Source organism: Anarrhichthys ocellatus, unplaced genomic scaffold (genome assembly GCF_004355925.1).
Source record: "Anarrhichthys ocellatus isolate YVR2014 unplaced genomic scaffold, GSC_Weel_1.0 scaffold20, whole genome shotgun sequence".
In the NCBI taxonomy this organism is placed as follows: Eukaryota; Metazoa; Chordata; class Actinopteri; order Perciformes; family Anarhichadidae; genus Anarrhichthys; species Anarrhichthys ocellatus.
In genome coordinates, this window is record NW_022280050.1 from 6,993,199 (window position 1) to 7,010,449 (window position 17,251).

General features: G+C 41.5%; 1 protein-coding gene across 18 annotated transcripts in view; it reads right to left on the reverse strand.

Moving 5' to 3' along the window:
* zmp:0000001200 (dedicator of cytokinesis protein 9) overlaps positions 1-17,251 on the reverse strand; it is a 71,873-nt gene that overhangs the window by 40,093 nt on the left and 14,529 nt on the right. For 8 of the 18 annotated variants that reach the window (XM_031858413.1, XM_031858398.1, XM_031858396.1 and 5 more), the window contains exon 1: positions 11,204-12,763. The exons of 4 other annotated variants lie outside the window; for them this stretch is intronic. In XM_031858413.1, coding sequence (XP_031714273.1) covers positions 11,204-11,374 — 171 coding nt within the window. In that variant the 5' untranslated portion in view covers positions 11,375-12,763. Of the gene's footprint in view, positions 1-2,776; positions 4,241-11,203; positions 12,765-17,251 lie in introns of those variants that run through there. 6 more of the 18 variants (XM_031858410.1, XM_031858412.1, XM_031858409.1 and 3 more) reach the window with 2 other exon arrangements.

The following is a 17,251-nucleotide window of genomic DNA, read 5'->3' on the forward strand; positions in this document are numbered from 1 at the left end:
TAAGATGCACACAAAGAGAGGGACGGAATATACTTGGCACATGTATTTGTTGATTGTGCATTTCACACCTTTATTAATTAGATCCAGGGACAAGGGGGAATGATGACATACTTTTGTCATTCAAGATTACAAATTCTACTAGAGTAAAAGAGACGAGTATGTTCGTGGAAAATTAAAACTACATTCAATTAGAGCAAAGAAGAAGATTTGAATTCAAGCATTGGCAGTACAAATGATGTCTTCGGTCAACATGTCTGAATCTGACCGCAGCATCTAATACTCTACATGTGTAATAACAGTGCACACTAAGAAATTATTTGATCTTTGTACATCTTAAATATTGTATATTATAGTCAGATGATCTGGCAGACTAAGGAGAAAAAAAAAACCCAGAAAAGTTGATAGATATTCTTAGTTTGAGCCAAGGCAAATCCAGCAAATGAGGCATATAGCTGTGCGCAGGAGCAGCGATGGTGTAGTGCAGAGACAGATGCTGTCACATTGGGTTTCACCAACACGTGCTATCTGTTGAATAAGTCAATCAGGGCTCCATCTGCCCAGAGGCAAATGCATCCGCCTCAGCAGTAAGAAGGTCTTGATGAGCTTATCCCTCCGTGACAGCAGACATGTATGACATTTATGTCAAGGAAACAATTACACTCCACTTCAATTACAGGCACTTCATGCAACACAATTTAGTCCACATCGTAAAACAAACAAACCTGCACCATGCGCTTTTTTATTTCATTGTACTTGACGAGAATCCCTAATCAGAAATTATTTTGCCAATAATATGTTGCTTTGTAGCTCAAGAGAGCAGACGTTGCTGTTATCAAGAGGTGATTATGGACGTATGGTGCATCATGTCATAGTGTCTGCATAACGTTAAAGCACTGACCCTACGCTCAAGTGGCAGAGGCCGGAGAGGACTTGTGCACTGCAAGGATACAGTAGCCATGAGATGGAAAGTCAGCTGTCAACACTTCTGGCTGATGGAACGAGAGGATACATCTTACAGCCAGGAGAACAGCAGAGTGCAAAGTGAACAGTGACACATCTCCAGATTTCTGTGCTGAGTGACAGCACAGCCCACATGTTGCCTCCACATCTGGGACTGATAATACTGGTATGATCTCAGAGGGAGAGTCGTGGATATTGACCTGTTTAAATACATGTTGCTAGCAACCTTGTTAATAACAAAGCACAGCTCCCACTGAGGACAGCGGGGGCAGGACCTTGTCTCAAGGACAAGGAGGGGAGAGCAGACCAGAGATGGTGCCACCATATCTGCCAGCTAAAGGAGGCTGTGGCATTATCAGTCAACCATTTATTCACAGCTTTATCTGGACTTAACACAAATGTAGTTACAATTAAATACCCAAACATTTCAACAAACTCTAGAAAAAAGAAAAAGTAGAGTCTGATGCTAACTAGCAGGCAGGACAGGTAAGTCAGGAAGGAATTAATGATGTCGGTGTGTGTGTGTGTGTGTATCTCGCTTGTACTGACTTAAAATCTCTATGCACAGACCAGGCAGCCTGCACCAGACAGTGATACGTTAAGAACAACAGGTACACACAGATGCACACTAACAGTAACACGCGAGTAGACAAACCAGATTGATTTTCACAAACACCTTCTGCAAGTGAGAGGCAATCTATCACTTTGTTACTTCACCAGAAAACCCTTTACTGTCCAAATACCTGCTGAAGCTGAAAACTCCTGCAATTAAAAATGGATTCTGATATTTAAAGTCGCTGCTGAACGATTTGACCCTCTTCTCACTAGTGATGGGTTCCTGACCCCACTCTGTTGTTGCTGACTGCACTCCAAACCCCTCTGGGCTGCTTCCACATTGCTTTGTCAGTGGCCAGTGTAGGTAAACCACAAAGTACACTCAGCACTGAGTAAGAAAAGGAACATAAATAAGCAGGAGCTCTGTCATTCCCTCAACCCACAGTGCTGACCATATCCAATGGATGAAGTCCAAACTTTTATTGTATTATTGTCGTGTCAGTCCTTGGAAACAGCTTTTTAAAAACACTTGTTGTGTTTATGTCTTGGTCTATATCCTATATTTCTAGTGTTTCTAAAATACACCATAAACTATTTTAAATACATAAAAAAATAAAATCAGACCAGAAAAATGCATGCAAGTTTGTGTAATTAAGTCACCAAATAGTCAGACGTTCATCCCTGGAAAGCCCATAAAACAGAGAGTTATGAAGCCATCTCTTCCACTCCCTCTCTACAGTGATCTAGCAGCTGTTTAGCTGCAGCACCCACTCCTCCCATCACTGCACCCTCTCACAGCAATGAACAATGGTGCTGTGTAGTGCCTCTCTACTAACCGATACATTCTTTTATTGTCTTCTTCACACGTCTCTGTACAGATCCAACCACTGGGACACCTTCATCGCAGGGCAGGACATTATCACTGTTGTCAGGGTTGACTTTTCAGCCAAATAAAGGTTTTTACAAGCCACGGTCATCTTTAAGAGTCAAGGAAACCGTGCGCCGCTTCACTCCGGGTGGTTAAAGTTCACCAGTTTGCTATGCCGGTGCTGACGTTGCACATTTTCGAAGTGAGTTGCCAACATTGTGTACAATGAAAGCAGAGCAGATGCTCGCATGACACCTCTTCGGGACTTCATGACTATGGTTAACCTTAGTAGCACTGCACACTGTAAAACATGTTATTATAGATCAGAACAGCTTTTTAACATACACCAAAAAGTCTCATATGTCTTTACATGAAAGTCCTTGAATGACTTACCACCACCTGTGGCACCGTGTCTACCTCAGCCTCAGCTGCAGCCAAGCTCTTGTACTGCTGCGGACTCTCAATGACCAACTCCTTCTTCGGAGATTTACTAACCCTTCCTTGCATTGTCAACAGCCAGATATCTCTGAGCTAGATCCCAAAGAGCGGCGGACAGCCAGCATATCAGACGGAGAACAATCCTAGTGCCGGAAAAAAAGTTTGTGAAGTTTGTATTTCTCCTCACAGACTTGTGCTCTCACCCTCCCTTCTCAGACTGCTCTGTCAGTCTGAAAGCAGTGGACTCACACCCAGGCGGAAGACATGGCCCCTCCTACACTCAGCTGTGCTGCCTGGGGGAGTTAAACAACCTCACACACACACAATAAAGCTATATGACCCCACACTATCCACCTGCACAGTGACACAGAGTTGACAAAGGCAAACAAAAGAGACACATTCCTCAAGTATTACAGTCCGGTCAGGGACTGTCCGCGCCTTGTGTGGGACAGCTGAAATAAGAGCTGGCTCAAGTTTCATCCAGAGGAACAAGCTAAGAGAGAATGGGACAACAATGGGGCATTGCTTGTCGCAGGATTCAAAGAAACCACTCAAGCCTCGGCAGAGTACATACAGTATGAGTGCACCAACTAAGGAATCAGCTGCAACGATTTAGAAGTGATTTTCCGCGTAAACATCACAGATAAGCTGCCAGACTGAGCTCATCAGATTGTAGCAGGACATGGGCAAATCTTGACCCACATTAACTATGACAGACTGAAGAGCAGATCGCTGAACTCTTTCTGAATCAACAGTGCAGTATATCAAGTTAGTCACCGTCACAAACTGACAGTCAAACATTAGTCACTGAAGTTTTTTTATTGCTGGCTCTGGTTCAACCGCATGACTTCAGCCGAGATAGTAACTGTTAGTAATCACAGAGTTTGAGATTAGGCCCGGCTTCTGTCTCAACACTTGTTGATGCAACTGCTTGAGGGGCATTCCAACGCGATGCAGCCACAGTCAACCTACCGAGGAGTAGGCCCGACCTACAGATTCCTCAGTGGGCCACAGCAGGGGAGGATGTTATCTTTTCACGCCTGCATCTAAGCTCAAGGCGAGGGGAGGCAGGGCCAGGTCAGCTGCTCCCCCTCCCACAGTCACATGCTCATATATGGGCCCCACACACGGAGCGGTATTATGGTCTAAATCATGATAACAAAGAACATTTGTATCGCAATAAAGGAAATTAATGGAGAATTACATATGGGACTAAAAAGCATTTATTTGAGTGCAGATATCCACCAGGAGTTTCTGCAATGACTACTGCTGTATTGTGTGATTGAATGAATACAACGCATAATTGGCTAACCCTCCGTCTGGACACCAATGGGCTGTAAGGGGTTCGTAAAAACACACTTCATACAATCTTACAAATGGCAGTGTAAAACAAGTCAGTGGACCTTGAGCATGCAGCCATAACTGGCCACCCAAAATATTATGCAGTCTGCTGCAGCAGAATGGGAGATCAGCTGTGGACAGACACAGAGGTGCACACTTACTCACAGACTCACACACACAAGTGACTAATTGCATGATCCTCCTGGCAGAGAACAGCAGATAACAGTAGAATTTGGCAAAATGGTAACACTGCATGATGACAATACGGATCCCACGAAAGTCAGTAAACCATAATACTGAATTACTGAAATGGCTATTTGAAAAATCGTAACAATCGTTATTGGTGAAAAACACCAACTATTGTCGGGTTTCAGGTTTTCAAATGCAAAGATTTGCTGTTTGTCTTTGATATATGTAATTGTAAACTGTATATTTTTGTTTTGGATTGTATTCCACTGTTTGACATTTCATACACAGAACAAAACTTAACTCAAAAAATGTAATATTTAAATCCTTAGCTTTTGATTTTAGCCTTACACTACACTACAAACCTGGCCAGCATGCATAGCTCAGCAGTTAAGGGTTCACCTTTCTGTGTCCTCTAACTCCGTCTCTCTCAGTTATTTTCTATATCAATACAGCAGATCAAGTGATGCAAGTGTAGATGACTTGTTAATATTTGACAAAACTTCACAGTATGAAATGAAAGTCATGTCAGCAACCCCATTACTACAATGTCAGATCTCACATTTGGTGTGAGCCGATGGCTGTGATTCAGAGGGTTGATTAAAGACAGGTGTGCCTCCCCTCTGTGGTCTACTTCTGCCACATGAAGCAAACACTCTTATCTGTTTCTCTGTGTGCTGGTAGTATATGTAGGGCTGTCCTTCACCAAAGAAATTCTTAAACTAACATGATTTTGTGGATTATGCGATAAATTGATTTAATTGATAAATCTGTTAATCTCAGTTTCTCCACAAATAACCACCTCTCAAAATGGTGTGTTTGCCAGAGATGTGTCAGTATGTTTCTTGGAAATAAGTCATTCAGCATGAAAAGAAGGCATTAAAAAAAACAGACTAATCGAGAAATTATAGTCGACTTGGACTGAAACTAAGAGGGGGCAGCCTGGTATGCATGTCAAATTTAAGTGAACATCCGAATAATGAAATTAAGGGCACTCATTCCGTTTCTCTGTGTGCAGATGAGGATCTGCTCCAGGTTTGCCTTAAGGCAGAGTTGGGCTTCCTGAGGGTTGAAGTGTGTTGCTAGCATAGCATATCGTGGTGGCGTTGAGAGCACTGCCATCGCCTGACGTGTTGTCAACTGCCAGAGCCCTTGGCTTGTTTTCTCCTCTCTTCATATAGTACTGACATCTTTTAAATAGTTATTAGAGTATCGCTAGGACTGAACGCAGCTCCACAGTACACAGTATTCAAAGTGGAAAACATACTTTAACACAAGATCCTGTCTGGCGCATCTAAATGTGTATGTGAAAGGGATACAAGCTGATCCTCGCACCAGGTGCAAGCAGCCTCCATGGTGGAGTGAGTTAAATATTACTGTCATCCTCTTTATAAGAGCAGCAAACTGAATCATACACTTACTGTCTCAGATACCTGTGTGTGTTTTTCAGTCAATTTGCTATTATAATGTACGCAACACTGTTGAACTGAAATGCTTCAGTTTATCCTGTCAATAACAAGCTGGTGCTTTCCAGAAAACTTAAAATTTGGCAAGATAATGAAACGTGCATCAAGATTACAGTTGTTTTCTATATTTCATTGGATGTTTGTAATAACCATGATTCCACTTTGGATGCTCACCGCAGAGAGTGCAGCGTACTCCTCCCCCTCTTCTTACAACATCCTCGCTCCAATTATATCAGACATCTTTGTAAGACACAAGCTTGTTTACTGCATCACTCTCTCTGGTTTTTGCAATGGCTAAACATTGTTTCACTGAGTCATTTTGCATTTAGAATAACCAAACTGCAAAACAACAGAAGCCACTTTATCGTTGGACATTTCCTTTAACCTCCTTGAGAATAATGCTACATACATCTCATATCTGCAGCAGTAAAAGAGACTTCCTTTCTGCACTGCAGCACTGGTACATGATTCCCAAGTGACTGACAACTACGCGCTGATGTGGCTTAAATTAAATTCAGAACTTGCAATCTTATGCAGATTTATCCATGGAAACCAATACAAATGTATTTCTTTGAGACAAGTTGGCACTTGGGTCCGAGCAGGAAGGCCCACTGAGCCCTTTCAGTGGCAGAACAATCACTTGTGTTGAAAAAGTGTTCCCAGAAGCAGATCGACTGAATGTTTTGGGAAAAGTATTCTGCTGAAATGCAGTTGAATATGCCCTGCGCTCAGTGTAAATGTAGTTGTACATACACAGGAATGAAAAGCAACCTGGACATTATATTTGGCTATCATTCATCAAAAGGTTCTGGTTATGTCCTCTAAAGCCAGTTGAGACTTATGCTGGTTTTAATTATCTTTCAACACCAAGTCATTCAATGACAAAACTGGAAAGGAATTCATTTGAAATCGACTATACCACATCATCCTGCACAATAATCAAATTATGTAATTATACTTTTAATAATTACACATTTTGTTAATTATTATTAATTACAATGTAGTTAGCACAACATACGTCAGAGAGTAATATAGCTCCTTTAACATCTCTATCCCTTATGCAATGCTGACCAGACTCACTATAGGAAAGCATTTGCTGTAACTTCTTAAGCATACTGTTGTATAAAGCACGTTACAGTACCGAAGTGCCAATAGTTGTCCAGAGTTGGGCAGTTGTTAGATCTCTTGATCTCTTGTTTTTTTATTGTTGTGTAACTTCTACACATTTTATTTTTTCACATCCACCAAGTTGCAATTCTCAGTCTGGACATGACTATAACTGGGCTTGCTTTTTGATTACTTAACATAGGCTTGATGCAATCTCCAGGCCTTCCCAGCATGAGTCAAAAGCAAAACAGGGTGTAACCTGGAATGCAACAAAAACATGGCCCACCCCTCGCCGCCCCGCTACAGCAGCAGCACCAGGACCCACCATCATGCAGCCATCCCCCAGAGAGTACTGAGCTGTGAGCTGAGAATGAGATTTTAACATGGAGGTAATCATGACACCGTACCGTGTCTCTTCTAATAGCGTTACCGTAGTCGGACGTGAGATACAATGGCAAAAAATAACAGGATGTAATCATGAGACAAAGTCTTGAGGCTTGAGTAACTGAACAGCAGTACACACAGTAATACAATCTATATGTATCTTTGTTACAATACTTAAAAGATGAGACAGGCCGACAGACGATAATTTAGGACAGCTATATTGATCCGTGCAGGCCTTAAATGTAACTAACAGTATTGAATATGAATAATGCTGCCGTTGAATCTGTGGGAAAATCAAACTACTGTTGCCAGAAAGTCTTTCAAGTATGTGAGTGCTGGAGATAATGGTCCCGTATATCAGGAGCATCACAGCAACACACGCAAACACAAACACATCAACGGTGTGACGTCAGAAGCCTTCCTCAGAGCAACGCCAGGGTGGCTGAAACGTCTCAAACGTAGGAAGCAATCACCAAGAAAAACAACCCCGTCAGTGTGCTATTGTTTTACTGTAAATCCATTAAGCTGAGAAATGAAAGCTGTAGGGAGGGGGATCTTATTGATTGTCAGTGTCCTCAGGGGTGTGATCACAGTGTGCATGCAATGCTGGTTATCTGTCAAATGTTACATCTTCAGAGTGATATCAAAGAGAAAACATCAGCAGAGCAGAGTAAATGTTTATGTATTGATACTGACTGTTCTGTATTGTATACAGGAAATGATTATTTCGAGGACTACAAGTGACTTAAGGAGTGTGTCCATATAGTGTTTTGCTACGGCAGAAAAGCACTCGGAGCTGCCGCACGAAAGAGTTGGAACGCTCTGAAAAAAAAGACGCCCAGTGCAGCGTTTCTTCTAGGCTGCATGCGGCCACATACACTCTCTCAGCATTGTGACAACTAAAGTTGATTTACATTGACAAAAATGTACAATTTAATCAGTAAATTGTTACATAATTAATAATAAATTCATTAGTAATTAATTGGGACCAGTCTTGCTTTATAGTGAGTTTAGGACCACCTACCTCATTAGCATACAGACACAGAAATATAAAAATGAAGAAATGATGATCAGTATATCTGTTTGTTAATGAATAAGTACCCTTTTTATCCTCCATATTGTGTGAACAGGCTGGGAATTACAAAGATTTCACAATGTCATATTAAACACACATGCTCAAACCGAGAGTATGACGCATCTTTGCCAAAGAGGAAAGGAGAGCATTAGTCAAGTAATTCAATCTATAAAATGGCTTTAATCTGTAAAATGTTTGTGGCTGATGACATGCAGAGCTGGTTAAGTATTTCATCAACTCCCCAAAACAAGGAACTTAGAAATAGTATAATTGACTCATTAGGCATGGTTCATTGAAAGGAAAACCCATCACAGGTTTGAAGCATTACTCCCAAAACATCATCGGATAATAGGCTCTTTCATCTGTGGACGAGCTGACGTCACCAATTTCTCTTTCTTTCTCTGCAACAACATACCTCTGATGAAACCATCAGACACCTGATTGCTTCTGTTACAGCATTCAAACATTTAATCAAAATAAAGGAAGGAAACTGTACCTTTGTAAAAGCAGAGAATGACCGTACATGAACACTCAAAAGGTGTTCTCGATAGTTTTCTGGAGAACGAGAGCGAAACATGACACTATTGAATTACAATAGCATACACACTGATGCATTACCTCAAATCAGTGACTTTTATTGCTGAAGGCAGGTCACTTTCTGAGGAGACTCATGAGATGAGAGTTTCCATGAGGAAGGAATAGGCAGAGCTGTTGCAATCATCTCATGAAATAACAGCGCAGTGCAAAAGCTAAAACAGGTTGTTTAATTACTCCACGCCTAGAGAGTACAGATCAGCCTCCCATAGACGGCTTTGTCTGTGTGTGTGTGTGTGTGTTTGTGTGTGTGTGTGTGTGCCTGGCCTCTAACGCCATCATCTCGGTTTTAAATTCCCAGAAATAATGACCTGCTGCAATCAGAAATAATTAAAAGGGCAAACATAATGGTGTATGTCTTTTTATAGCCAGGCCTAATGGATTAAAAAAGTGCAAATAGTGAATAGGAACAACGTCCTAACAGAAAGGTCTGCGTGAGCTGCTGCTCAATTTGAGATATTCTTGTAGGAAGTTGAAGTCAGAGTCTACAGGACAAGACGTGGAGCCTTGTATCCTACAGTGGCGCCACGAAACAAACAACAGTAAAGTATCAGATGAGTCAAAAATGTAAACTGACAATATCAATAAGTCAAACAGTTTAAACTGCTTTATCTACTGTTACAACAGTTTGTATGCTTCAGTAGTAGTAGTATTAACATTACTGTACATGTACTGGCCTGCTGGTGTAGTTTCATGAAGAAAGTGTAGTAACCTATGTAAGAGTTCATGTGTCGTATCAACTGATTGGAGGATGAGGAAAAGGATTCAGTAAGTAATATTCATTGATGCATTTAGCTTTTGACTCGGCCGATTACCTTTTACTGCCATAGAGTTGAACTCTGACAAAAATGTGTCAGGCAAGCCACATGCTCTGCACACATTTAACTATTGATTTGTAAGACTGCTAAATGCTAACAGAGGATTAATTGACCCCGTCTGGATGATAAGACCATCCCTGAGCCAAGAGAAGCAACCATGCCCTTGACCTAATTCTCTGCTTTCAGCCGGGGCCACTGTCCCTCTGCTCTGATGAACCAGCGACAGAAAGGAGACCTTACACACACACACACACACACACACACACACAGTATACTAAGTAAACACAAACAATAAGGGCAAGACAAGCTGGTACGGAGCAGCAGAAGTCGTGCCAAGAAGCCCCCCGGTTCACAGATGAAAAGCGGTGATTGATTTCCAGCAGACACAGAGCTCACTGTCCCCCCCTCACCCACATCCCGGCCCACAGAGGCTTTAACCCATGCAGCAGCGCTTAGTGAGAGGCAAGATCCAGCCCTCCCACTGCCCTACATTTTATACAGTTAACACTCAAATACTACAAATTCACAATGGCAGAAATGAGGATGATGATGATTATTATTATTAGTATATTGCCGTAGCTGCATCTGTCAAATATGAAAAGCATTAATGCAGTGCCAGCAACATTTAACACCAGAAAGTGTAGTTCTGTGTCAATATGGGAAAATGGTCGCACTTTTCAAACCTGCCCTGACTGTACATAAACTAATATCATTAACGTCGGAATCATTTATCATATTCATGTAAAGGCATGACTTCATACACAGCATGTGGCTCTATATGCTCAGCTGAACAGTATATACTAGTGGTGAAACAATGAGTACAAGAGCGCACGAGTCGATTAACAGAAAATGAATCAAGAATTTGGATTTATCAAACAAAAATCCAGCTTCTCATTTCTGATTATTTGCTGCCGTCTCATCACTAGTTGTATGATACAGCAACATTACGAGACAGCTGACTGAGCAGAAAAACTAGTTTGAAAGGAAATGTACAGCAAATTTAGTGGCGGCGACTGTTGTACAATTTTGATAGTCGATTGTAATCAGTAATTTATCAAATCAGAGTGCTAAATATTCACTGCTGTCCTGCTTTTCAAAATATGAGTATTTATGCTTTTCTCTGTTTTATATTAAAGAACACTGAACATGTTCGGTTGTTGGACTGATACCCGGACAAAACAATGATCTTAAAGATGTTAACTCTGGCTCTGGGTACTCGTTATAGGCATTTTCTGGTATTTCATAGACAAAACGATGAAAATTGATTATGAAAATGATGTATAATTTCAGCTCTAATATATAATTGTTGTCCATTTGAATGTAATGAACAGCACAACACTAAACATAATGTGTCTGCACACACACACACACACACACACACACACACACACACACACACACACACACACACCTTAAGTACTCTTGGTGTTGGCAATGCACGCGACTCTCTCCTGCTCAGCGCTCGCTCAGCCTCAGATGGCCCAATGGGCTCAGCTGCTCCCTTACAGATGTAGCCAGTACAGTTCCTCTCTAAGACGGTACGCAGCCCATCAATCACAACCGTGCTGGTGGTGCACCCCATTCCTCCAGGTCCAAACAGGCATCAGTTAGGAGAGTCTGCCAGTGACCCAGTTTACTTGATTGTCCCTTGCTCCTCCCTGGTCCATGATCTCCAACTCTAACCCGCAAATCCACAGCTCCTGGCCAGAGGAGAGAGCGCTGGTGTCAAGGCGAAAAGGATCCAGAGAGGAGAGCCAAATAGGAGGGCTGGAGGAAGAATTTATGCACACACACACACACACACACACACAGAGTCTCACTGTAATTCCTAGCTGCCTGCCCCGGTCTGTGCTCGTGGAAATACTTCAGTCAGTAGACGAGATCCAGTGAGTAAGTGAGTGAGGTAGAGCAGAGAGCGAGGGATGGGGGGGTGAAGGATGCTGTGTGAGCTCTGCTGCAGCTTCAACCAATGCTGAGCTTCGGTGCAACGCAAGCTCGCACGTGCTTCTGTCTCACTCACCAAGTCACTTGCTCACTCTCCTCTTGAGCCACTATGTGCGTTTGTTAATGCTTTCCCATCTTCATTCTTTTCATTTCCTCATTTGCATAATGTCGATTTTTACTACACATGAAATTAATTAATTCCTTTCATTTTTGTACTCAGCAAAAATGAGACTCCTTTTGGGAGCCGGATGAATAATTGTGGAATAAATGGGTTACAATAAATGCGGTCTTGTGTCCAGAGGGAGAGTCTGATTCCATGGTCAGGCAAACAGCAATATGGCTGAATGCTTATTTAGTTCAGCTGAGAAACCAGAGCCACTGGCATAAATGGATGAATCACAGGATTACAGTGGAAAGGAGTAGAAAGCAGCATAGGTTACAATAAAAAAAAATACTTCATGAAAGCAAAATCTGTTCATTTGTCCATTAAATACTTCATGAAAAAATGTGTTAATAAAAAAGACACATTTACTGCAATAAAATGAAATCCGGCGGAAAATCCTGTGACCTGACTCATGTCTCAAAGAAACCTCTGTTTACAAAACATATCAAGGACATGAGAGGATTTAAACCTTTTAGGCCTAGACATCAAATAAGGAGGGATTCTTTTCATAAAAGATTAGCTGCTGCTTGATCACAAGCTGGACTTTCTGCCAAGTACACAGATATATTGGGAGTGGAACAACAACATTTTTAATCATACAGGGGCTTTTTAAATGCCAGGGAATGATTCATCCATGAGTGTGTCTTTTGATTGAAATGTCTCAGGACTTCATTGAGGAAGACAAAAGATGGCAAAGCGGGAAATATGTCGTAAAAAAGATGCAATCTTGTAAAGCGGCTGGAAAAATCACTTTCCTGTCTCTATCTTTCTGCGGGACACTTTCAGTTTAACATAATCCTTATTATAAAACCCAAAATATAGATCCAGCTGTGTTACATCTGTGTCAAAATACATTTTAAAAACCTTTCTACCTGCTGTGGTTGCCCATGGTTCACCCTCAGCTCCTTTAAATCAAGATTGAAAACTTTTCTGTTTGCTGCTGCCTTTAATTGAACCAGATTCAATTAATATATTAATCAATTCCCTGCATTTCACTACTGTATTTTATTTCTTACACTGTTTTTTAATGTTTCAATGAATGGTCTTAATTGTTTTTAAATCTCCTTTTCTTTTGCCTTATGTTTTGATGCTTTTAATGGTTTTATGTGAAGCACTTTGAATTACCTTGTTGTTGAAATGTGCTGTACAAATAAACTTGCCTTGCCTTGCCTCTGATTGTGAGGAAAAGGAGGAGAAGACAAGGAAACAGGGCAGTGTTCATTGTGATTTATTTATCACTGCCTTTTCCCTTCCTGCAGCTGCAAGTCGCACACTCAAAGACCCCTTATGACCTTAATGGGAATTGTCAAAAAGATCTCCTGCTTGTCACAGTGGCGTGCACATGCTGTAGCTACTGGAATACAGTAAGTCCCACCAGCAGCAGCTGTGCTAACCCCCATTACTTAGTAAGCAGTGGTAACATAGTAACAAAAACATGCTAGCATCTCTCTGGAACCTTCTTTTTAGGGATTAACCATGAGAGAAACTTTCACCTTTTAATAAGTTACATTAAAGGGGCTGACACATGCACACCCATATACAAACACATACACACACATGGAGAAAGTGAGGTGATCCCTTACATCATGATGGTGCACTAAGCAATAAATGCTTGCGGGCATTCCTGCCTGCTGCTCTGTTAATATTTCAGTGGTGCTTGACACACTGAACTACATTTGAGAGTACGGTCATAGGAGCTGCGGAGGAAAGCAGCTGAGTAGATGAGGGGACTCAGTAAGAGAGAGAGAGAGAGAGAGAGAGAGAATGGAAGAGAGATGCTGGGGGAGGGAGGGACAAGATGTTGATTATGCCTATTGCTCTATTAGGAAATATATCTCCTTTTTGGTTTATCCCTTTTCTCACACCTCGGATCGGGTCTCCATCCCCCTGTCACTGCAAAGAGGGATTTTAGGCTTACTATGTAAAATAACAAGAAGCAATCTGGTGTAAAACTGGTAAAGCTTCCATAAATCCCCTTTCTGAGGCTGTGCAGGAAAGAAGCAACACAGATTTCCTTTAACTTGAACTCTGCCTTTTATGGACACAGAGTGCTGATTACACTCACAAAGCTGTGAGCCCAAACGTGGACATTGCACTTAGTTTGCATAATATTGGCATAAGTGATGACATAGTAGCAACACTATTCACTATTGATACAACTCTTTTACAAAAAGATAGAAATTCATAAGTCTGCAAAACAAAAATGTATTTGTCCTCTCAAGAATGAATTATTACTTTTGGAGCAACTGGTTTTTAATAATTGCTGCCACTTATTACTAAGAGGGTACCGACTTAAAAAGTGGACATTGATGCACGTCGACTAAAGCAGACATTGTTTGAAGTCTAACAGCTGGTGATCATAAATCGTTTGCCCTCTGGACACAGGTATTTGTTGTCCATGTAAGGACATGTCTGCAACAATGCAAAGAGGCTGAGACAATACTGCTGTAAGGGTGTTGGACCTTAATGGTAATTAAAGTAAAGTTTGCAGCAGTCGTTGCATCATCGTTTTATGTATTTAGCCCTATTTGATAAAGACAGTAGAGATATAAACACTGGGAGATAGACTGGGAGGCTTTTATATGATATGCACGTAAACACTAAGACACTATGACCTGGAAACATGGATTGCTATATGCATGCATCCTGATTCAAGGGGGGGGGTAGGTAATATTAAGCTATTATTACAGATACAATGTAGGAAAAATAGTCCAGGCCAGAACGGGGGGTCAAGGGGCAATTCTTACAAATATGACGACACTAACATGCTGAGCAAAATGTATCCTAATAGAAATGAAGTCCTCCAATGGAAATTTGTGATTCAAGACTTTGGGCTTTAAATTTACTTGGTAGAAGAATGCCCACGAGGAGCTACAATGAAAATACTGGTTATTGTCATTGTCAGGAGACCGGTACTGTATCATCTTATCACAAGAGATGAATGGGCATGGGATGGCTGCGACTAAAAAGCTAAAATTTTTCAGTGGCATCGGCAGCGCTCTGCAACACTCAAAATGTTAAACCAGGAAGTGTCCTGTTGGATCAGCCAACCATGCAGCCAAGTCCAGGGTTTTAATCCAACCTTGTCACGGTCACTCTCCATGTAGAACTAAAAGGGTGAGACGCCAACAGAAGGGTTTCTTGAGTTTCTGTGCTGTATTCTGAAACAAGCCGACGGTATACTACACTGGTGATGAATTATTAAGGTCAGGTGAGGATTGCTGAGTCATTAGGTGTAGCATTGTTTTTCTACAGCCCCCTGTCACAAGAAACACTGTCTGCAACAAGCAGAATGCTGCTAGGAAAGTAAAAACATCCTTTACCTTAGACATCTCTCGTTGACTGTAACACACACTGCAGCGGTATGATCAATATAACATTACTGCCTGACATGGCACACATTCCAGTTCCCTTGCACAGCTTGAGGACATCTACAATGTGCATGTCTGCAGCAGACAAATTAAGTGGTACAGTTGCCTCCAGCAGTACACAGTTGGATTGTCAGCCATACTAAATCTTGAGTTGGAGGTCCAGGCAAGGCCACAGTGAGAATGGTAGGGGGGGGGGGGTTTAAGTGTGCTGTGGCACAAAGTGGGTCTATCTGTGGATGTTCAAGTGTGACCATCCTCTGTGGGGTGTGGAAGCTGCTGCTCAGCTCTGCTCAAATCTGCAGCAGCTGCAGAGGAGATAAGAGCCGGTCTGAAGCTCTGCTGGGTGTGTGGAGCGGCATGGATTGCTGCTGCTGTCATTACAGCAAGGCTTCCCTCTCTGCAGTGGGCTACACTTCCCGGCATAGTGTTGAGTATTTTACACTTAACACTTGTCTATTTAACAATTGTGCTGTTGTGTTTACAGCATCAAATTAAAAACACTCACCAGAGTGTGTGTAAAGTTAAAACATCTTCCTCAATGTATGATGCAAGATTGTATTTTAGAGTTTGTTATATATTTAGTTTTTAAACCATTTGAAAAGTGTTCAGTCTTTTTTTTTGTGAATGTATGAGAATTTAAAAAACACCTTTCAAATAATATGGATTTATATAACCAAATTATAAATAATCATACATATTTTAACGTTTTTCTGCAAAACACAACATTATTTTTAATAGAGCTGCGAAAGACAATTATTTTCATAATCAAATAATCTGCCGAGTCAGGTTTTGTATTATCAACTGTCCAAAAACCAAAGCCTCATCATCAAAATAGATGCAGATTCATTTTCTTTCCATCCACTGATTAATTAATACACTTTTTAATAATTGCACCTATAATTTTCACCACATGCCAAAGTGCATTTGCGAACAATAAAAGAAATGTAATCGTACATATAGTATGTTATGTATTTCCAATATTATTTACATTTTCACATAATTGATCACGAAAGAGACATCTGCACACTTAACAGAGCACCTGCCCTGATCAAGATCCTTTAGACCGAAATCTCAAATAAAGTAACCTGTGTGGATATCTCTTATCAGTGTGGACTTTATTGATCGCAGTGCTCAACCTGCATGATCCAAATCATTGGTTATAAAAAAGCTTCTCTTTAACTCAAAAGCTATTTGTGTACACAGTATTGATTCAGGTTCTGCTCTCTATTCCACTAAAATGTCGGTCGTTTTTAAAGTTTTCTGACTGATGTACCGTACGTGTAGAATGGCAGTGATGTTAGATCACATGGTTTGATTTCTCGGTCAATAGAAATCTGACATCCTCAGAAACCTCAACTGTTGCTCTTCTTCTTCACCGAGAGTCACTGGCCACAATCCTCTGCATATGGACCTCATCAGTGGACCACAGTAACCCCCCAATAACACCACTCCTACTAATACAGCAATTTCAAGCTGTTAGCAGCAAGTGGTGGGTGGAGCCAAATTAACAACATCAAAGCCAGCACATGTGGACAGAAAAGGGTCAGCTTGAGTTTCCCCTTTCACACTAAGGAGAGGACGATCCTACACACAACAAAGACAGAAATGTCCCTGCGTGGCTCAGAGGAGTAGAGGGGAGTTTAAGAGGAGAGTTGGCATCTCATCTGAGGAGCCTCTCTAGGAGGAAGGTCAAGTCAGCAGCTGGCCCTGGTTTCCATGCCCAGGGTCTGCTGTGGGGCTCTGCAGGGTGTGTGTGTGTGTGTGTGTGTGTGTGTGTGTGTGTGTGTGTGTGTGTGTGTGTGTGTGTGTCCAAAGAGAGGCCACAATGTGGTGCACCACAGTGACATCACACACATATCCAGCAATTCAGCGCCGATAAAACAGGCATAGTTCCCAGCTGGAACTCAAAAAAGGAAGTGGCTGTTTCCTGCTGATGTGTGTGTGTGTGTGTGTGTGTGTGTGTGTGTGTGTGTGTGTGTGT